This window comes from Caretta caretta, chromosome 7 (genome assembly GCF_965140235.1).
Source record: "Caretta caretta isolate rCarCar2 chromosome 7, rCarCar1.hap1, whole genome shotgun sequence".
Lineage (NCBI taxonomy): Eukaryota > Metazoa > Chordata > Testudines > Cheloniidae > Caretta > Caretta caretta.
The window spans coordinates 105,108,092-105,131,773 of record NC_134212.1 but is presented as its reverse complement, the minus strand read 5'-3'; the positions used below and the strand labels follow the sequence as shown (position 1 = coordinate 105,131,773).

The 23,682-nt window shown below is 40.3% G+C and overlaps 2 protein-coding genes across 6 annotated transcripts in view; both read right to left on the bottom strand.

Annotated features, from left to right (window-relative positions):
• The window catches only part of FAM53B (family with sequence similarity 53 member B), a 124,709-nt gene that overhangs the window by 92,816 nt on the left and 8,211 nt on the right, over positions 1-23,682 (bottom strand). Inside the window, exon 2 of one of the 3 annotated variants that reach the window (XM_075131029.1) lies at positions 10,018-10,366. The exons of the other annotated variants lie outside the window; for them this stretch is intronic. The gene's annotated coding sequence lies outside the window, so the exon portion shown is untranslated. The remainder of the gene's footprint in view (positions 1-10,017; positions 10,367-23,682) is intronic. 3 annotated transcript variants of the gene reach the window in all.
• Positions 12,859-23,682, bottom strand: part of EEF1AKMT2 (EEF1A lysine methyltransferase 2) — a 48,356-nt gene continuing 37,532 nt past the window's right edge. For 2 of the 3 annotated variants that reach the window (XR_007357826.2, XM_048859301.2), the window contains one exon: positions 12,859-13,070. Coding sequence is in view for 1 of the 3 variants with exons in the window: in XM_048859301.2 (XP_048715258.1) it covers positions 13,024-13,070 (47 nt within the window). In the remaining 2 variants the exon portion in view is untranslated. Of the gene's footprint in view, positions 13,071-13,795; positions 13,967-23,682 lie in introns of all 3 variants that reach the window. The other variant, XR_007357825.2, reaches the window with a different exon arrangement.

Here is a 23,682-nt window from a genome sequence, read left to right as displayed (position 1 = left end):
CACTGAAACAATCATATTTGGTATATAATGGCCTCCCTTCTGCTTAGCCACTGTCAAGTGTTTTGTAGGCAGGATCCCAAAGCACTTTGCCAACCAAATCCATATAGCACTACTAGAAATGCAGCCTGGCAAACAACCAGCACACAGCCTGCCATGTCACAGTGGTGGGAAGGAAATTTGGGGGCCAGAACATAGAGGAAACTCCTACTGCTTACAAGTATTTTTGTTATGAAGACTAGTACATAGGCAAGGGGTGCCTAGACAAACTCTCACTGGTGTCTTGACCACTTATGTGGTATTTTATGTGATTTGCTGACTTTAATAACTGTAAAAAAACGCAAACCTTTCCTAGCCTTTCTTGGTCCTGTGAGAGAGAGGCCACTTTCTAAAAGAAAGCTGCTTTCCAATAGTCACGTAAACTTTGTGCAAATACGAGAGAAATACAAAATGCCAATCTCAAAGCTGTTCTTTTCACAGGCTTATAACATTTCTGGAGTATGTAGTGTTCCTGTAATGCCACACTTGCAGCTATTTTCAGCCTATAGGAGGGGGTGGGAATCAGGTTTAAAATTAGCATTTCTACCTGTAATATCCCAGCATCTCCTTTGCTTGTGGAAACAAAGAGGAAACTTAGGAAACCCTACCCAGAATAGCTGTGGCTCTGCTGATTCATCTCCTCTTCCAGGTGATCCCCATGGAAGTCCCCACTACTATTTTATAGGGTCAAGTCTCCTAGATGTATTGTGGTTGGGCATGGAGCAGAGAATCATCTGTCCCATAAATGTCCGAACAAAGATCCATCGGCTAAAGAGATAATGCTGCCTTTGTTGCTAGGTGCTTTCTGTGCTGAGCCAGTAACCTTACAGAGACCAGTGCTTCCACATCAGCCCAACAAATGAAGGGCACTGAGCTCACTGTAGCTTGTGCTTTGCATCATCCTATCAATCCAGAGCCAGAGGCCTCACAAAACGCTAGGCCATCGCATATACCCCAAAAGCTTAAGGTTCTTGATCCAAAGACCTCATAAAGGCCTATTCCTTGACATCAGACCAGCAATCTAGAGGTAATCTCAGTAACCTCTAGTTACTGGTCAGTAACTTCAGAGAGTCCTCTGCCTTGACCTCTACATGTAACCAGCAGTGGGAGCTGAGCAATAACCTCACAAAGGCCCGTCAAGCTGGAAGTACTCATCCAGTGACATCAGCATGGCTTGTCCCTTGACATCGGACCAGCAAGCTGCAAGTGCACATCAAGTAACCACACAGAGGCCTTTACTTCAACACAGGCCTCTAAAGGGAAAGGGGCTGAGCCAGTAACTTCACAAAGATGCACACCTTGGCTTCAGACCAGCAAGCTAGAGGTATGAGAGAGCGCTTCCAGAAGCCTGTCTCTTAATATCATCCCAACATACTAAAGCTACTGAACTAGTGACCTCAATGAGGCCTTAGCTTTGACATCAATCCAGAAAACTTGAGCACTTGGACAGTAAGCTCCCAGAGGCCTGTGCCTTGGCATCTGCACTACAAGGTAGACTACTGAGCCAATGACCTCCCCTGACATTTGACCAATAAGCTAAAGTCATTCCCCTCGGAGATTCCTCCACCTTGACATAAGCCTAGCCAGCTAAAGGAGATGAGTCAATGATACCACAAAGGCCTATGCACTGACATCAGACCACCAAACAAGCACTGTTGAGTCAGTGACATCAGAGGCCTGCCCTTGAGAAAAGGCCAGCAAGTTGAAATGGCTGAGTTAGTGACTTCAGAGGCCTGAGCCCTGACATTAGGGATGCTGAACAAGGTACGTTGGCGTCAAACCAGCAAGGGAGTTGCTCAACAGACATTAAAGTAAGAGGGAGCTTGTGAGAGCCACAGCTCCCCGTCCTCCACTAACACAAGAAGGAGAGTTCTTTTTCCTCTCTTCTTTTGGGATTGGGGGTAAGGGAAGAGGTGCAGAGCTCCACCAGAGTTCCTCCCCTTCCTGCCTCTTCAGTGGCTGGTGAAATGAAGACTCGTTGGGTGGGAGAATCTGAAGTGGGAGCAGCAGGAGCTGGGGCCTGGCTAGGAGTTTATAGGGCTCCAAGCCTTCCCGTCAGTAGGTCGAGCAGCACCTAATTGGAGAAGAGCTGTCCAAGCTGGGCTGGGATTCCCCTATCTGCCTCCCTTCTTCTGCAGGAAGATCTGTGTCCCTTCTGGTTCCCCCTCCCCTCAAGGAGGCAGAGAGGGAAAGAGGGAGAGAGAGCTGATACCAGCTGTCCATCCCTTCCAGGATGGCTCAGGGCCTGCTCGGGGATATAGATGATACCTTTCAGGTATACTTACTCTCTTGTTCTTGTTCTTTCCTGTGCCACATCCCATCCCACAAGATGGTGCAACAGTACTTAACCACGTGACATTAACACCAGTGCTGACTTACAGCCACCAGAATTGCTGAGCTCCCTCTCCAAATCTGATCTGCTTTAACCATGATCTGTGGCTGCTAGTGCTACTCAGCCAATGCCACAGCTCCAGTAGAATTTTGCAAAGTGGCCAGCCCTCCATGTGGATATCTTCTCTCTCTGCTAGACTGCAGCTTCCCTACTTCTCTGACCACCACGATCCACTGGGTTGGGAGGCCAAAGACCCTACCCATTCTGTAGCTCCATAAATCCCTCCCACTTCAGGAGACAGTCCCTGGGAAACTTCAAGATCCAGTTCACAGTAATGATTTAACTCTTTCGCTGCTAATCTCTGTGCTGCCATTACCATTCTGTAGGCACAGAGAAGAGAGAATGGTTAAACCACAGGACTTGGAATGGTGATATTTGCATTTTGGTTTTGTTCTGCCACAAACTTCCTGGGTCATCAGGGTAAGTCATTTGATCTCTCCGTGTATCTGTTTCCCCCAACTATAAAATGGGGGTAACTATATTTCCCCTCTTTCCAGAGGTGTCATGAGGTTGAATTCAGTGTGTTTCTCAAGTGCTTTGAGATCATCAGATGGAAAGTGTTATACAAATGCAAAGTAAGTGGAAAGTTAGGATGTACAGTGCCTGGAGCACTCAGCAACATTCAAACAGTTAAGCAAAGTTCCTTATTAATAGGGCATGATTTCTCTACGAATAATTATCTTTCCCTAAGGTAATGATTAATGCTTCTGCAACAAGGTCCTATACACACCTAAAACTGCACTACCCAGGAGGCAGCAACAATGACAAGTTCAGGCAAAAGGACTCTTCCTTGGTTGGACATACTATGGTGTACTCTGTTCTGCGTGCCCCCAAGGCATCTTGGTCTGGCCATAAGTGAGGATTTCAGAATGTGGCAATAATAATAATAATAAGCTCCCTATATGCAAAAAAGAGAAACCGTAGGGTCTTCTAAACTGGGTTTTAAGATCATCTGAAGTTCTCCTTCTGTTCAGGTCTCCCTCAGTTTGTCCACTCATGGGTGGTCTATTTTGAACTCGGACTCCTTTGTTTTAACTACCACTTGATGATAGATTTTTCAAAACCCTTGCCACCAAGAGAAAAGTCAAACTTTCCACTGAAATGTAATCTTTGGCTTCCCATCCTGCCTCATAACACTCCTGAGGCAAGGTGTGACCTGAGCACAGCCATGCCCTGTCATGCCCTATTTATGAAAACCAATGATACAAGAAACAGAATGTCCCTCAGGCTTTCTACCTTCTTTTTATTAACTTTTCTCTTTTTGAAGAAAGCCAGTGTATATATTTGTGTACGGTTTTCTTGTCTATTGTAGGTGTAGGCTTCAGTTTTCAATTGGGCCGATGTTTCTAAAGAGACACTTATTTAGATAAAAACCAAATATTTTAAAACAATACATTTTCCTCAGCTGCAATGAGATGAGGAGATAATATTCATACCTGGATCAAGATTAGGCTTAAGCTGAGTTTAAGGCAGAACCTGAGCTAGAGTTAGTGCTGACATCTTGTGAACTGTTCTGGTGAGATTTCATCACCAAACTGACTGAAATCTCACTAGACCAGTTAATCTCATTAGTTTTCCACCATCTTGGACTGAATCTGAAACAGACCTGGAAAAAAGGCCTCCTGCACTTTTGAGTCCAGCCACATACCAGAACCTCAGTGGTGGGTTCAGATCCAGAGATTCGAAGAGGAAAACCCCATTGCACCCAACTTTGAAATTCAAATGGAATCAGACGCAAGGAGCTAAATTCAGCCCTGAGGTAAGCAGGCACAACTCCACTGATTTCAGTGAAGTTCCATCCGCTTACAGCACAGCTCAGTTTTCCACAGCATTCCAACTTTGGCCTATTTCTATTTGCTGATAACACTTAAGTCGGTAATACTCATTTTGGGCCCTACAATCAGTTCTTGCAGGGTTCACACATTTAATCAGAACTTTCTTACTCTGCCTGTTCCCAGGTAAGCCTATCATAAGAATGCCTATCATAAGTGCACTGTCCCCACCACTTAACACACAGGAAGTAGCATGATAGTGCTGAGCAAATGAACCAAGAGGTTACAAGGTACAAGCAGCTCAGAAGCAGACAGAGAAAAGACATATACAGGAGACAGACACTCCTCTTACCTCTCAGCAGCCAGGAGGAAGAAAGACTAGGCAGCACAGACTGGAGACACAGAGAGCCACTATAATCAGATTTCAGAGTAGCAGCCGTGTTAGTCTCTATTCGCAAAGAGAAAAAGAGGACTTGTGGCACCTTAGAGACTAACAAATTTATTTGAGCATAAGCTTTTGTGAGCTTGGGTCTGTGTTCACCTGTACCAATTGGTGAGGATATTATTATCAAGCCTTCCCCAGGAAAGGGGGTGTAGGGCTTGGGGGGATATTTTGGGGGAAGATGTCTCCAAGTGGTCTCTTTCCCTGTTCTTTGTTTAAATCACTTGGTGGTGACAGCATACTGTTCAAGGACAAGGCAAAGTTTGTACCTTGGGGAAGTTTTTAACCTAAGCTGGTAAGAATAAGCTTAGGGGGTCTTTCATGCAGGTCCCCCCATCGGTACCCTAGAGTCTCCAAGGTGCTACAAGTACTCCTTTGCTATAATCAGAGTGCATCAAAGTGTGGTAGCCAAGTGGTCAAGGTGCTTGACTACAATCCTGGAGGTTGTGGATTTTAGTCTCACTCAATCTCACACTGACAGCCTGCTTCCAGTTCACCCAGCTGCAAAAGGGATACCTGATCCATAGGTTAGGGAAGTCAAAGGTGGCTGGAAGTGATGCTCACCACACCACTCCCATCTGTACCTGTGGCTATGGAAACTGACATGCCTAAAGCCATGTCAGCCTGATGAGCAATCTGTGGCTCAGGGAAGACTTTAATGACATAATATTACACTACAGACAGCACAATGCAATGTCACCCTAAGATTCCTTTCCAGTGGACCTTCAAGGTTGAGTAGATTACTAAAATGGAAAGACATTTCAAAATATAATTTGCATTTTTGCTGCATATTTACTTTTCATGCCTTACCCAGCTCAGACAGTGAAACATCATGTTCTGGTTCTCCTGCACCAGCACAGTGCTATTATGTCTGGGTTTCTCCAGGCTGCATGGGAAAGTTTAGATCTCAGAACTGCTATAACCACCGAAATTTACAAAATAATGAAGCCAACACTTCAGTTCACATTGAGTCTGTGTAAACTAGTGGTGCAGGTATACTAGCTAGGAAAGGCAAAATAAAAGCCCAAACTGTAGTCCAGTTCAAGTCCCTTTCTTCAGGGCTGGCTTTATTAACACAAAGATTCAAAGATAAGAACAAAGTCTCAGAACATGTGGTAACAACCCCCAAGGTCTTCCCAGCTTTTAGCAAGCTGGGAGAAAAGAGTCACACCTTTCCCCGTAGATAACCACTACTACAACAGTTTGTTTGCTTTTATATCCCCATCTTGATCACCCCTGTGAAAGGCTCTTCTTGGACTTAAGGAGTATTTTTATGCCTTATCACAGTCTTATAAAACCCTTGCTTTCTACAAAACCAAAATTTTAGGCCTATACTGCTGGACAGTGTCCCCTTAAAACAGAAGCAGAAAAATCTCATTTTGTGGGACAATGGGAGAGAGAGTTTCATAGGGCTCCAGTGCTACATGTCATAAGGGAGGGTGTATCACTTCTCTTTAGTCTTCTTTGTGCTTGCTGTATTTCTGTGAGTATATTGCAGTTCAGTGGCAATAGCTAAGGGCTTTCTTTTTTATAAAACTCGATGCAAATTTCATGTTTACACCCGTGATCAGTCCTTCTGGAGGCAAAGTGAATTACTTTTCTGCTCATGTTTGTTCTTTATACTCCACGACTTCTGACAAAGGTTATTTATACATCCTGATTTCTTAGGACTCACTTCTGCAACAGGAATGCTATGGGCAGAGTGCTACATTACTGAGAACTAATGCATAGGCAAACTCAATATGATAATGTGTCCAAATCTTCCCCTTACCTTCTTCACATTTACTTTTTGGTATAAATTATGTCCCCCCCCCAACTACCACCCAGCTGAATACTATTGAAAACCACTGGTCCTATAACCATACCTAGAAATATATTGCGGACATGGTTATATCTGTCTTTAGTATTATCTCTAGCAACAGTACTAAGTTCATGGAAATTGGAAACATCAAGCAAATAATTTCCCCCATATTTACCACTTCTAAATTCAGACTGAGTGGAAGCACATGTAGTAGCCCTGACAGTTTTATAAGAGGAATCAGGGTTATCTTAAATCTGCTCTCTGGGACAATATCACAGCAACCAAGTGTTGTTCTTCGAGCAAACAGCATTATGAGAAGAAGAAACCAACATTGCTAAGTGTCACGTAAGGCCACTAGGTCTTGTGATCAAACGCCAAAACAAATGTTCATGCTGTTTGAAGATAGAGGTAACCCGTGTTGAAACTTAGAAGTGAAGCCAACACCCTACATAATTTGTATTATTTTATCAATTAACATCAATGGCCAGAAGAGTTTCTTAAGGCTAGTCTACAATTTTTTGCTGTTGATACTGTAAATTAATGGTACATTTCTCTTGTTACTGTCAAATTAATTAATGAACAAATAAATTGTTGTGCATGTCATCACACAGCAGAACCTCCTTCATGATTCAGAAATGTATTTCCTCTACCTACAATTTACTGGCTCTTCTTCATGGATCATGTCTTTGCTTGATTACAACTAGCTCTTTTCATCCACACTGCTCAAAGCGGTCTACAAAGTTGGGTAGCTATTATTGTCCCCACTTTACGGATGAAGAAACTGAAGCACGAAGTGGTTCTGGTAACTAGGGAAGCCTGGCTTTACTGGCTGAAGGATAAAAAAAGCATGAAAACATTTAAAAACCCTTCTAAAACATTTCTAAAATAGTATGTAACATATGTGGTATATATAGAATACAAGGTGGTGTGGCACAGAAGTTTTATCTGCACTCGCTTGTAATGACCTGTAAAACTTTGCCACCTGTGAGTAAAGCAGCTATCCCAAACTCATGTCAGTACAAGGATTCTGAACATAATATCAGACCGCACCATCACTGTTCTCTAGGGGAGAGATTTCTCCATGATGCAGAGGGCCAGTTAAAGGACCTCTGCACCACATAAGCCCCAAACCGGGGTGCACCAGGCATCCAATGGTGAAACATCCTCTGCATGCAGCAAAAAGCTCTCTGAGCCAGTCCCACATAGTCTTGTGTGCAAGACCACAATAATAATAACAAAACCGTTCTCTTTTATATAACATTTGTCATCAGTAAATCTCAAAGGACTTTATACAATGAGGGTCTGGTCAACAAATCTACCTGTACACAGATCCAGTGGCATCACTATCCTGTGCAACTGTGCAGAGAGGCCATGGCCATTATTCCATCCTATAAACTGGAATGGCAGCTGCCCTGAACTCTGGCCTTGGGTTGGGGGGGGTACATTCCAGCTCCCCAGCATCTGTGAACTCACCCACATAGATACTTGGGCTTTACGAAGGTGAAATGGATTTCACCCTGTATGGGAGGCAGGTAGAGAATCAGACAGATACTTAGATACTTTTAGATTAGATTCCATACTGATAGGAATGAATGAAAACTATGGAACAATTTTGCAACTGATATTTTGACAAAACAAAACTGACAATACTTTATTCCCTCCTCTCTGCCCTTTTAGTCCTCAGAGTCCAGTTTAGCGCCCTAAGATCCCACACTTGCTCTGTCTTCTCAATCTCATAGTCCCATGTCTTGGCCACCATCATCCTTTCAGCCAACAAGGTCAGGGGGAAGCTCCTTTCTTAGCCCCTAAGTGACATGAAGCACTCTTTTGTGTATTTGCAATAATCGAGTTGGTCAGACAAAGGTTCATTCGTGGGATTAAAAGGTAATGCCCAGTAAATGAAAGAATACCATACATTATGCCTATAATGATTACAGTCTTAGTGCTGCTGTTCTCATTCAGGCAAATATTACTGTGGCCTCTATGGAAGTTTTGGGTATGCAAAGAATACAGCTCCAAATTCAGCAATGAAACACTAGGAAAAACCCTACAATTTATTCAAAGTTGCATCTCCTTCATCAACCACAATGAAAAGTATGGAAAAGAGGCTCCACCATAGAGATGTATTAAGCTGTAACATATTTCAGCTACTATGCCATGACTGAAGGGAGCATGACCAATACTTAATATGACGTACACATATACCACCCTGTCCTCCGTACTCTCTACCCTGAAGAATGTGGGGAAGTATGTGTGCTTTACCAGCAAACACAGATTTCAAACTCTCTTGTAACAGTGACCCTCTGTACAGAACAAATTCAAAAATTACTCAGCTGCAAATAATTTATCTCTCAGTAGAAAGTCTAACATAAAATCCATTTATAAGAAGAGGATACAGAAAATCAGAAATTGATCTTTATTTTACATTTTTATATATCTCAAAAACAGTAAAATTTGATAGATTTTGGAATACAGATTGCATTTCCGCATTGATTTTTTTAATAATTTGGTTGCTAAAAAACATCAGTGAAAAAGCTGTGTTTAGCATAGCTGAAGTGATTGAACTAAGATTCAATTTTTGAATGAAATACTCTCATGGTGATGTTCCTTTGATTACTGCAAGAGTAAAATCAATTCAGGCATCTGTTTTGCTTTGCAAAACATATAACAGTGTCTGTTAAAAGAAAAGGAAAGAATAAATGAACCAGTCATTTTCCTTTCTGAATCAAATCTCTTTGCTCATCCTAAGAATTGCCATCCACTTCTGAATCTGTGAAATTTCAAAACTTTGTGAAATGTGATGGAATAAAAATACTTAGGTCCAGAATTTGCTCTTTATGTAACTCTTGAGTTAACTCTACAGAAATCAATAGAAATACTCCAAAACTACACTAGTGTAACTGAGAACAAATTTGGCCATTTGTGAAAAGCTTCCACATCACCATACTGCAAAATGTGACAAAATAGCTCTTTATATCCAAGTCCAACTCAAATATCTGCTTCAATAAGAAAGGGTAGGTGAGGCCAAGTCTCCAAGCTAAGTTCATCTTTTGGCAGCTACTATTTAGAAGACTGCTGAAAAGGCAACATTTTCCTTGTACCAGGGCAAGAGAGGTCAGTAAATGCAATCCAGCCGTTGCAAATAACACCACGAGTAAAGTTACAGAAAAATGAATGTGAGACATAGAAGGGAACAAGTAATTTTTACACCAGTGGCTCTCAAAGAGGAAAAGCAGTGGGGCTTCACTGTGGAAAATGCAAACCTCACTTCCACATAGCAGAAAATCACGAACTTGAAGATCATGTATGTGAACAATTACTCAGTTTGCAAACCTTATTTGACAAGTTTTAGACAATGTACAAGTTTCATTGTCCAAACCAAGTCCCCTTAGGCCAGATTCTACACCCATATTCTGACTGGCGATGGAGCCCCATATACACACAAAAATCCCCTCCCCTTTACACAGATTATAATCTCTACATGCAGCAAAACCACCGCTGAATATGGGACTCTAGGTTCAAAAGCATGCAAGCCAAACACCCTGCCCCATAATGTCCATCCCCAACTTCTTACCTGGAATTTTGAAGGATTAGCTTTCCTTAGCATAGGAGGGTTTTCTGAAGAGTGCTTTATGTACGCAGTGCTCTGCTAGAATTTGGCCAGTATACTGAAGATTTCAGTCTCTCTTTGCTTCTATGACCAGATTCTGATACCCTTACCCGTGCTCACTAGTCCATTACTCAGTAAATGGTTCTGCTGAAGTCAGCGGGACCTCTTTTGGCATGAGGTGTTTTTACATCACACATAAGGGTGTCAGAATCAGGCACATACTCTTCAAAGTATAGCAGGTATGTCATCAGAGGACGGCATAAGCACAGACAGAGCTGTGCAACACAAAAAAAATTCCCAGTTCCAAGTCATCCTGTAGATTTAAAACAAAAATTAGAAGTCAACCAGCATTCTCACAGGAATCCAAATTGCTCCAGAAAATTTGTATGGGACAGTAGTTATGTGCTGAAAGGCATAATTAAAGCTATAAATATTGTGTAATACTTCTGCCCAGTCAGGGGAGACTGTCCATGTGATAACAGCCATACTTCCCTAGAAGGTTTCAAACAAAACTGGAAGGCTGACTAAATATTAATAGAAAGAGATTCTGATAAGAATGGAGATATTAAAGGCTACAGTTCAAATCGATCCTCATTCTGTGCAATTTAGATATCTCAGAATCGGCATCTGAAATGATAGAGGTCTATATTCACTTTGATGTTTACTTCATTTTTTTTTCTATTTTGGAAAACCCTGTATGTTTAAAGTTTATTCTAATAATTATTTGACATGTGGTCTCATTTCCTCACTCTTTCAGGAAATAATTTAACTTCTGTAGTGGAGACGATAGGGGCTCAGTTCTGTGTATTCTGCCCCCTTTCTAGAGTAATTTAGGTCTGTTTCTGACACTCTGCAAAATAATTGATGAAGAATGTTTTCATTTAGGAGGAGAAAATCTACACAGCACAATAAAACATCCCTACCACCATTCTGGGGCTGAGAAGAGTATTTTACATCACACAAGCCCAAGTTGTATCAGTCTTAGGCCATATCTACACTACTGGTTAAACCAGCACTGCTCTGATCAATGCAGCGGTGTCAATTTAGCAGGTCTGGTGAAGACACTCTAAGTCGATGGGAGGGCACTCTCCCATTAGCATAGCACGGTGTAGACACCTCTGTAAGGCAACCTACATTACATCGACTTCAGTTACATAACTTATGTAACTGAACCACCATAATTTAGATCAACTTACAGAGTTAGTGTAGACCAGCCCTTAGATTCTCCATCTGTAAAATGGCTATAATACTTATCTACCTCACAAGGCATATTGCAAGGCTTGATTAATATTTGTAAAGTTCACTGAGACTGACTCAAATTCATAGTAGCCAATGAGAGTCTTTCCACTAACTTCCAAGGGCTTTGGATCTGGCCTCTGGAGAGCCTTGGATAAAAGATGAAAGGTAACGGGCAAGGATAAAGGATTGTTATAAATCTTTTCCCAACCCCAGTTCCAACTGTCTCCTAAACACTTTTCTAATTCATTTTACCTCATGACTTATTGTGTGTTTGGTCATTTATCTGAATCTGTTTAGATGGAAAAGCTATGTTAAGGAAAAAGTAAAGTTTATAAAAAATATAGTAACCTATTACACCCAAATCTAGGATTTAGTTGTAAAATTTATAGTAGGGGAACCACAATCCTCCTGCCATTTCATTACAGTTCAGCATGTAGCTCTTTGCCAAGAAACAAGACACTACTTCTTTCTATGATAAGAGGCGACACTCCTTTCCACAGCATTCCTCTTCAACTTAACCATGGAGAACAGTGATTCAGCCTCACCACAATAAAGGGAACTGATATAACACAGGTAGCTGTCAAGTGTTGCGAAAGATTTCAATAAATAAAAAAGAATCACTTTAATTGTGTAGAGAGGAACAATTCTATCATGAGAATATAATTTTGTCTTGACTTAATGGTTCAGCCATAAAAAAAAAAAAGCAGGACTATGAAGTCTCCCAGTTTTCCTGCCAGTGGTAGCGACACCATAACGTTTTGCTTGGCTAACAAGATAAAGATACACTTTCACAATTAATAAGTAAAAGACTTGCCTTGATTTAACACTTAAACTACACATATAACAAAGGGCAAAGTAATAAATGTTGGTGTTTAAGAAGACAGAAGCTCTGCAGCTGTGCTTGGCTCTCTAACCCACATGATCTCTTCATTTATGTTTAACATCTTAATGAAGGAGAGAGGTTCTCTTCAAAGAAACCCGTATCACTCAAGTGGGGAGGATAATTGCCAGTACAGGATAGTTCTAGCCTAAGCGGTTGTCCTCTACAGCTATGCTAATGACAGCGATAGGCAGAGCCAAAGATTTATTGTTATAGTTCTGCAAGCACACCTTCAGACGAGCTGCATTCAGACGAGCTGCACTGTAAATAGAACGCATGGCAGCTTTCAGTCATTAGGGATGACCATGTGCAACCCCACTTGTGAGTTCCATGATTATCCCTAAATCGCAAGAACAACAACTGTTACCCACAATCACATTTAAATAACTAAAGCAAGTAGAGATGGGCGTGAACCAAGTCCTGGTCCCAAACACCCCTGCACTTGGAGCGAGCAGATATCAAAATGCAAACCTTCAAATGCAAAATGCCTTCAAATTTTGCAAACAGCCCTGATCTTTATAATGAGCCAAACACGAAACCTTAAATACAAATATCCCCAAAGGCTGTGAGAGTTTGAAATCTAAACACAGACCCAGATCTGAATATTTTGGTTGGAGCCCATCTCTAGGTACAAATTTAAACTGAAAGAATTAAGAGTAATTAAAGGAAAATGATACACCATCTGGTCAGTGAAAAACAACATCAGTTTATTGTCCCCTTGCTCTTAAGGAATAGGAGTGGCAGGGGAAAGACTCCCTTACAAACAAACAGCGGAAAGGGATAGAGAAAAATGACAGGAGAGGGTCAGAGGTGGTTTGTCCGAGTCATCTCAGTTGCTGTTCCTTCTCAGATTAAGGATGTGGTGCTGGCAGTGCTTTTGCATTTTCCTTCTTGGCAACTGAAAGGGGAAAAAGAGCAAAATTAGTAACTGCAAGCAGCAAATACCAACTGATGGATAAGAACCCAGCAAACTAGAAGAGTGTTGGGCTGCTACTCAGAGGTGGCAGCTATGCTTTCTAATTGACTAGACCATGAGGATCATGGACTCCTGCAAATATCTGATTTGCTATGTGATACTGACACAGAAACAGTGACAGGAGACATGGGAAAACCCACTGATGGCTTTGATACCACTGTTCAGGATGCACGAAACTTCTTGTGGAGGACCATGATAATGGCACAAAAAGAATCACTCATATCTTAAGCCACTGGGAGATCTCAACTTAAAGTGCAGTTATGGTCAGAAAAATGATTGTAAAAAGGCACCTTCTTACTGAATAGACCTGTATTCAGAGTCTGGTTTATTCACTTTGGTGACAAAAATAAGATTTTACCACTTTTTACTCCCAGTAACACTTCAGAGCCAATACAGCTATGGGAGAGTGAGCAGATTCCGTTCCAAGGGCATCATCTACAGAACTGTTTCGGCTGCAGACTCTTAATTACTAAGGATGCTGCACAAGCCAGGAAGAATCCAGCTTGACTTTGACTTCCCATATTGAGCTGGCAAATAGAAAAACTTTTTTCCCATAAACAGAATAAATATGATATAGAGCCATTGAGAAACACTTTTCAAAGCATAGGCACACTTCAAATATTACTTAAACCCATATCAATGCCTACCTTTGTGAAATGATGTCCATCTACTTACAGCCAGTCAACAATGCTCCAAAGGCAGAGAGTTCTTGGTGGACTCAGGACTTGCTTGCTCAGAGTTCTTGATGATTTATAGGAAGGAGTTTGTCTTGAGGAAAGCTTAAGCTGCAAAACTATACCTCAGAATGCAGGTGTTCCCTATAACAATGCCAAAGTGTCAGTGGTGATCACCAGAGAGGGACTGGATGGACTGAGTACTAGTGAAATTCACCTGCACCACCAGAGAATACAGCCTTTCACAGGACAAGTTAGGACAATGTTGGCAAGCCAGATTCTTCTGTTTTCTTAAGGCTGAACCTGGATAGGCAGAGCTCTCCTGGCATTGTTGACTTAGTGACAAGGCGACATTAAGATCATAGAGTCTGGTGTAAAGCCTAGAAAAATGATTAGTCAGGAAAGTTCTAAAGTTCAAATGGCTCAGATGAACTAAGTAGATTGAACGATCTGAAAAAAGAAAAGGAGTATTTGTGGCACCTTAGAGACTAACCAATTTATTTGAGCATGAGCTTTCGTGAGCTACAGCTCACTTCATCGGATGCTGTAGCTCACGAAAGCTTATGCTTAAATAAATTGGTTAGTCTCTAAGGTGCCACAAGTACTCCTTTTCTTTTTGCGAATACAAACTAACACGGCTGTTACTCTGAAACCTGAATGATCTGAGTTTCTCAAACCTAGTGACCTATGAAGTGTGTCATCTAGGCACAACAAGCATGCAAAACCCATTATTTGGTATAGATTCCATTACAGATCCCATCAGTATGGTTACAATCCGTAGGGCTGGAGACAGTTCAAAAATCTTAACTGCCATTGTAATAATTTGTGTTATTGGGCAATCTTTGTTAATAAATAACCTGAACAGGCGAATGTTCTCAGTGACACCTTCCACTGCTGAGGTGTTAGCTTAGAGCTTTCCATTAGTCTACTGGTTGAAAAGCCTCAGAAAACACACAGATATAGAAAGAACCACCCCTTTCAAAAACCAGGGTTTTAAGCTACTCATCCACCCAAGGAAAATATTTGAAGAACAAGGCTGCCTAGAATGACTCTGTGCTGAGAGAAATTATCTAAATCTAAAGGTGGAAGGAAATGATGTAGCTATTCATTTGAAGCAAGCCAGATAAAGTGTCACGCAGTTGAGCTAATATGCCATAATAAAGTTTGATAAAAGGTCAAACGCATCAATTACAATAATATATACATCTTTGTTCTGATACCACACAGCTGGCATAGGGCAGCTGGGTCTTATGTTTACGGTAGTAGTGGAGTGCTGGAGAAGGTCTTGGTGTTTTCTTTTCAGGGAACCATAGAATGAAAACTAGCTATACCTCTTATTAGTACATTTCAGTAATTTAAGAGGGACATTGGTGTGTTGATTATTTAGTGTTAACATCTCACTGGCCCCACCCAGGTACTGGAGCTGAAGTTAGATTCCTGATGAGATACGTGGGTGAAGCTCACACACATGTTGGTATATTTGTTTTAGCCTGCTGGCTCAAAATAACCAGCACTGCAAAGTGTTATACAACGGAGGCTTTCTTTGCAACTTGAAAAGAATAGGGGCTTGCTTTTTTTAATGCTATTCTAGTTTCTTTAGAATATATAGATTCTCTGTGCCTATGGCTTTTGAGTACCTTACATTGACTGACTAAGGGCCCTTGCAGTGGACTGAAATAGGCCTTAGACAGAATTATAACAGTGGATGTTATTCCATGCACACATTCCCAAAGAACCCACTGATCTTAGGCAACTGAGCCACTACAGTGCCAACTGGTTAAGGAATACAGTAGCCCCTCAGAGTTACGAACACCTTGGCAAAGGAGGTTGTTCGTAACTCTGAAATGTTCATAACTCTGAACAAAACATTACAGTTGTTCTTTCAAAAGTTTACAGCTGAACATTGACTTAATACAGCTTTGAAACTTTACTATGCAGAAGAAAAATGCTTCTTTTAAGAATCTTCATTTAAATGAAACAAGCACTGAAACAGGTTCCTTACCTTGCCAAATCTTTTTTTTTAACTTTCCCTTTATTTTTTAGAACAGTCCTGTACTGTATTTGCTATTATCTCTGCTGCTGCCTGATTGCTGCCTGATTGCGTCCTTCCGGTTCCAAGTGAGGTGTGTGGCTGACCAGTCAGTTCGTAACTCTGAGGTTCTACTGTAGTTGTTACCAGTTAGGTTGCTCCGATTCCCCCTGCAGAGGTGCTAATGTCTGGACAGTTATTCCCTTCTGTATGATAATGAGCAGTGTAAGTGGCTGGCTCCACTTGGATTTCATCTCACACTTGCAAATGGCTGATGCCACTCAGGACTCTCCAGAATTCTGGAACTAGATTTTGGAACCTGTACCTTACATAAATCTCTTTAACGAATGAGAAGCCAAACTTCTGTGAGTTGTCTGAGTTAGTGTGAATTTGGCAGACTGAACAGCAAACTTGTGGAGCCCGGCAGCCTTTAAATTTCTTTGTTTTCCTCAGGTTCATTAAACACACAACAATCTGTTACCAGATGATGGTTCCTATATGTGGAAGCTTCAAAGGAACCAATTTTGATAGTTCCAGTGGAAATATGGAAATACTGTACAGAGAGGGGGGGAAGGGAACTCTCCTTCCTGTTCTTCACAATTCATCAGTGCAAAGGGACACACTAGTTGCATCCACTATGCTAAATTAAGGAAGCTTTGGAGGGAAGTGCTCTAGCAATTTCCTTTTGCTATTGCCAACTACACTACAATGCTCAGCTCTAAATTTGGAACATCAGAGTATCCATCAGAGCTGATGGAACTTTGTGAAGCTTCAACAGGGATGGGATGTAAGGGAGTGAGAGGATGAAAAGACAGATAGGACATATGTGTTACATATGACCCACCATCTGAGCTATGTGGACAGACTGGATGCAGATGCCTTCATAAGTCAAGAGCAAATGAGCATGACAACATTACTTATATCTTCAAAAGTTTCTCAGGTCTTTGGGTAATGAGGAAAATCTAAGGGTCACAAGTAATTCCACTAATTTCAGTCAGACTACTTGAGAAGTAAGGCACTACACAGTGAGAGTAAGACTGGCAGAATTTGACTTGTTGTTTTAATGAGACTCACAGAGTAAGACTACCCTATATGAATAAAAGTGGCAGAATCTGTCTATTCAGGAGGGGGTTAATTTTGTGACGAGTTATAGTAGCTGTTGCTTCAGCCTGTCCATGTTTTCTCACATAAAGTCTTCCTCTTTGAAGAAGTCAAAGCAACATCCTGCCATGACTGTCCTTTGAATCAAAGCCAAGTAGCACCTAAAGAAGCTGCTTTCTTGAAAACCATTCTAGTGAGATATATTTGGGGGTCTAGTATTTATGTTTATAGTTTCACTTGCATTTTAACACCTCAGGGAGCCATTTATGGGGGTGAAATAATACAAAATCTGGTATTCTCATAGGTTTCAGAGTAACAGCCGTGTTAGTCTGTATTCGCAAAAAGAAAAGGAGGACTTGTGGCACCTTAGAGACTAACCAATTTATTTGAGCATAAGCTTTCGTGAGCTACAGCTCACTTCATCGGATGCATACTGTGGAAAGTACAGAAGAACTTTTTATACACACAAACCATGAAAAAATGGGTGTTTACCACTCTCATAGTATCATTCTCATAGTATTTCAGTTCCTGGAGGGTAGAAACAGCAGGAGACTAGAACTCTTATAATTCTGAACCTATAAGGGGCTCCCTGAGGGCCACATTGGGGAACTCTTATTCACACATACTCAAATGAATAGCTCCACTAAACTGCTGAGATTACTCATATGAGCAAGTGTGCCCCAACAAAGTAAAGCAATCTAATCTGCCTCTGAAGTATTAGAAAGAGATACTGAAAAGCAAACACAAATGAAATATCTGCTTGTATTCAGGCTGAACCAAGCACCTTATTTTCAGCTTTCTTCAAATGCTGCCTCTGAGATACTGCTCAATTCCCTTCAGTGTTGAGTCATTTAGAATTGCATGCACATCCACGAAAAAGAAAATCTGCATTTTCCCATTGATACCCCCAACAGCAAGCTGACTTTGTAGTATTTGCTAGGGAATAATTATCTACTTATGGTATTCAAAAATAATTATTCTGAAGTCTATATTAACATCAAGTCAGAACGAAGTTAAGGCTCAGGCTGAAGTTTATTTTAGTCCATAATTTCTCAACCTTCTTTCATACTCCAGCCTTCTCTTGGTGGCTTCTATCCCCTCTCACTTCTGAGCGGTTTTGAGGAAAGAAGACTGTGGTAGCAAGGCTGTGGTGGCATGAAGTGAGGCAGCAGCTTCCACAAGTGCTTCTAGCCATCTCCACAGAAGAAAAGTGAGAAGTTTCAGTCCATTTTGAGCCATGATTTTTAACTAAGGGCTCCCAGGAGCCTCATCCAGCATATCTCCGATCTCACCACAGTTCTCTTCCGAAGCAACATCTTGAGAAGAACTGACCCAATGCTGAATCCTGACAGCTTCAAAGCTGATGACAGTCCCTGTGCTATTTGGATAAACAACTGTGCCAGCTGTTTTGTCAGTGCACAACAATCCTCAGTACAAACACAGAAACTAGAAAACTCATCCCTGTTATACGGGAAAATCCATATCAACATGTTGCATGGGCTAATTACAGTACTGCCAACTCCAAGCGTTTGAAAATCATGAATTAGGCTGCCCAAAATCATGAGATTGGTTTAAAAATCATTAGATTTGTTTTTTAAATGTTGGGTTCTTTCCCTTTGTCTACTGGTTTCTGAGCCTTTAGGGAGCATTTGCTTCACATTTTCAAGCATTCCTTGGCAACCATGCCTCGGCTCATAATGCATATCTTTGCATGAGAAGCTCAGCTTTCATTTAAAATCTCTTGATTCCAGCAGTTGGAGATTTAAGAAACACACATTGCGAGAGTTGGCAATACTGTAATTACCTAATATTACTTGATTAACGTACATCAACCCCTTTTTAGAAACATCAACATTTGCATGTATTTCCTTCCAATGAAAGGACAAACCAAAGGTCTATGATCAGATACTGGTAACCATTTCTTGGCTTCTTTGTGAATTTAAAGAAACCCTCTCAGAATTGTGTGCGTGACTGGGTTGTCCAATGCAAAAAGACTCACATATAAGCTCTACTAGACATTTAAAACTTGGCTTCTTCTGGCCTGGTGAGGCACTTTGTTCCATCCCTCCCATGAAATCCTGGTGTTGCACTTCCACCCCTTGGTACAACCCTCTTTAGGTTCTGTAGCTACTTGATGTTAATTGATTTATGTTTCATTTTATTTTAGTCCCATAAAACACTTTTACTATTATGATTCTCTATTAAAGGGGCCTCCTTTTGCTTAGAAAAGCATGAGAAAGAAAAATGAATGTTTCTGACTCTTTCAAGAAAATAAAAGTTGACTCAGTGCTATAGTATCTCCTGGATGGGAACTGGTTATCTGAATATCAGAAGACCTGTTTCTCTAAATGGGTATACTCAATGTTAGACATCTTTCCTCCTTTTTAAAAAATGGGCCAGTATAAACTAGCACAGCTCCATTGAGAGCCAGCTAGCAGCAGCTGAGGATGTGTTCCAATCAATCTTCAGTCATAGAAAAAGTAAATAATATTCTGCCTTCAATAAAATCATGCAATTCTCATTAGCAACAGTAGGAATTATTGCATATCAAAGGGTTCCCTAATTAGTTCTCTTGCTAGAGAGATTATCTCATTTGATAAGGTCTTTTATGTTCTGCACCTATTCAGGGCAGGGAACTTGTCTCCCCACATATATGTAAAAGAGCATGCACACCTTTGGCATCACATTAGTAAATAATAACAATAGTAAATAATAGAAAAACGATGTATTTATTACAGGAAAAAGTCTATGCAAAATGCACACTGTACTGATTTTTTAACAACTGTAAATGCTGGTATTGTATACACTACTGAAAATATCTGCAAAGTATTTTGAGATCCCTAAGGACGAAAACTACTTAAAAATTGTACAGATATTATTCTGAAATGTTAGAACACAGTTATATGACCAAAATATGACTTTTCTATCACATTAGGTGTCAAAAGTTACATCAGGTGTAAAGGATTAATAAAGTTTCCATTCATCAATTATGTAAATTAAAAGCTGTTGTGTGGGTGAAACTGATGATTGGCTCAATGATGACAAACCCAATAATTTAAAACACTAGAGCTAATTCTGTTCTTACATCAAACCGTGCTCTATCTCTCCTACTCCAGTTTTAAACAGAGCAGAAATCCATCTACCCACAGTCCTCTTGTTTTCTGCAAACATTTGGACTACCCATCTCCAACAGGGTGCCCAATTCATACTGTGCAACAGGTGTAAGATGATTTCACTCTTCTCTTGAGTGCTTTCTTATTAATTAGCTTTTAGCATGTATCTGCTGCCAATTAATACAAGAGAGAGTTTTCTAGTGGTCACATTTTTGTAGGTTAGACGGTCAATATGAGGCGTATGCATGGAAAAACTAACAGCATATAGTATTAAAAGAGAAGAAGACACTGAGTTCATGCCAAAGTCAGTGCCTGCTCTCCATAGATAGAATGGAAAATGGTACAGTTCTTAAGAACTAAGGTGATAGGATTCTTATAAATATCAAAGAATAGATAGTTAATGTTTTTTGCTTTTAGAAGATAGTCCGTGGGCCCAATCTTAAAGTTTTACTCAGTCACAACTTGGACAAACTCCAGCTGGGAAGAACTGAGTAAGGACATCAGGATTTGCCCTTGATGAGCACAAGCAGACAGTATGAAGTTAGTGTGGAAAATGGCTGGTGGTGACAGAACTCCCAGGGTTTCTTCAATAACTGAAAACTATTCTGTCAATGTGACAGACTCACTTCCCTTTGCAGTGCTTTACATCATGCCTTATAACTGAGATATCCTTAAAAAGGAATAAAGCTCAACTTAATACTGCCTAATTAGTTTGAATTTACATGCTGAGAAGCAGTGTGTTCCAGTGAAGTCAATGGGACTACTTCTGTAAGTGCTACTAACCATGAGTAAGGTTTGAAAAATCAGACCCTCTGTCTGTAATTTGGACTTTCATTTCAGTTCTAACATTATTATTTTAAAGTCTGTGATCTTATTGTGTCTGTGAATTACACCATTGTCACACTACACAAGAGGCGTGCACACAGCTAAAACAATAGTTTGCATATAATAAGGGTACTAGCAATCCAATCAATCACATAAAAGAGTTTGAATTTTAAAAATGAAGTTAAAAATACTTAATTTGTCAAAACATATAAGAGTATGTATTATATTCATGGAATGGCTTGGGAAGTCTTAGGATAAATTTGTTTCCAAAGAATTCAGCATTATTAAATTGCTCACTTCAATACATATATACATAGACAAAGAGCAGATCTACTACATGTAAGTAATGTACATTCATTTAGTTTCATGGGTTTATAGCCAGAGTAGTTAATTTGTATAGAGACCTAGGGCCTGCGCCAGCAGCCACTGAAATCAATGACAAAACTGCCTTTCACTTCTGTGGAAACAAGATCGCATCTATAGTCTGAATTATTTAGCCAATGTTTAGCCTTCTAGATAGCAAGTATGAAAAATGTTTGCAATTTTACCCAGTCTCTGCCCCCTCCTGACCTGTATCCAATAATAACAATTTATCCAAAACCTCTATGGGAAAAGTAATTTTGACCAACAGCATACACAATGAGCAACAGAAACTGTGGGTGAATAAGTTTTTCCAAATTAATCTATCAGTAATTTTAAATCTTCTTTAAACATGATCCTTTCATTGTGCAAAACACTCTCTACTGCATTATATTTCAATTATAACACAACTGATATTTCAATAAATGGATTATCTTTTCTAGGTTAATGGAGATGCTACAAAAGACTAATGTAGATTTTTCTTTTAAAGCTTTCTGTGTCTTCCTAATTGTAATGGATTTTCAGTTCTTGCACTTGATGGTATGTTTTGACATATATTTAATTGTATTAAAATTTGCCCCTTCAAAAATGTTATATGATATTGTTTTTTAATGGCTGTGGCAAAAAAAAAACCCCATAATTGGTTTTAGTAGCATACACTTAAAGTGACTTCATGACCTGTATGACTATTATCAACACAGAAGGTTTGATAATAGGCTTCAGTGCTACTAAGGTTATCACACAAATATAAAACCTAGACCATTCAAAAGTATTGTCGCTTTTAGCATATCATTGTGACACAAGAAATGGCTAGAGCACCCAGCCTTGCTCAACTGTTAGATAACATCCCAAAGAAATATATAATAAAGAGCACATTTTGTACCTAAAGCTTTACATCCATAGCACTTTGCAAAGATTGGTAAGTATTATTATTCCTATTTCACAGCTGAAGCAACTAAGGCACAGAGAGGAAAAATGACTTGCCCATGGTCACACAGTTAGTCAGTGATAAAGCTGGGACTAGAACCCAGGTCTCTTGACCCCAAGTGCCATGCTCTAACCATTAGATCACCATGCCTCCCTATTAAAAGCTATCCTATAAAACACATCGGAATGCATCCGATGAAGTGAGCTGTAGCTCACAAAAGCTTATGCTCAAATAAATTTGTTAGTCTCTAAGGTGCCACAAGTACTCCTTTTCTTTTTTCTATAAAACACTACCGCTGTCTACAGGGAGAAATCTCTCTGCTCCTACCAAACCATATTATAGAACTCCTGATTATATCAGACATATTGCCACTCAAGAAATTTTTACAGAAGCAAGCAGAAACAACCTGTTGGCGTGTGAGTGGAGTATACAATATGTGCTATGTGAAATAAATGAGATAGATACCTCAAATTTTTACCAAATTTAAAACCAGTTTTCATAATAACATCACCATGAGGAGAATCAATGCAGAAGAACAGCAGGCCGCAACACAATTTGACATTTCAAAATAGCTAGCACCAGTGCTGATTTAAAAACTAAAAAACTGAACTCTGAAAGATGAGTTGGACTAGTTTCATCATTTCTTCTCCACAACTCTAAACCTAAAACTAGAAATCCTAAATATAATGTAGAAGGTTGCCCTGGTGATGACCAAAGAGACTGTGAGTGTTTCCCATAATGTGTAAGTTAGGGACAGTCTAAATAAAATAGGACCATAGGCCTTGATCCACACGCAGAACAAAGGCAAAACATGGCCACATAACTAGGCTACTGGAGATGTGCATTACAGACACAAAACAAAAGATCTCTTAAAGTGACTTTCTGATCTTTAGGATCTTTAGAACCAGAGCTGGAACTAAGAAGCCTTTCATGATGGAGATGCCCTAGTTATGGCAACTGAATTCCAACACAGAAATACTGCAAACACATCAAAAGGCCACTTCAAAGCAATCGTGTTGTGATTGGTTGACCTGTTGGAATTGCTTTATACCACTCCACTGGCACAAGGGAATCCTCAGGTGGTTTAGAGTTGGCATAGCATCTCCTATACCATACACACACACACATACATTTCGGCTACTGACTAAAGAGGCATAGCTGGGTTTCCAGTTCACCTGGCTGTTCCTCAGCTGTGGGGCTCCTGACAGCCAGCACAAATGAGTCTGCTTTTCATTTATACTGGAGAGTGGATGGATGCCTGGAAGGCCACAGATCAAGAAGACTGAGGCAAAATAGTCATTAAATGCCTAGGCTTTCTTGATATCCTCCATTATTAGCATGCCTACCCCACTAAGTAGAGGACCTACACTTTCCTTCATCTTTCTTTTGCTCCATATGTATTTAAAAACCTCTTCTTATTGCATTGTATGTCCCTTGGTAGGTCTATCTCATTTTGTGCTTTAGCCTTTCTACATTTTGTCCCTACATGCTTGTGCTATTCTCT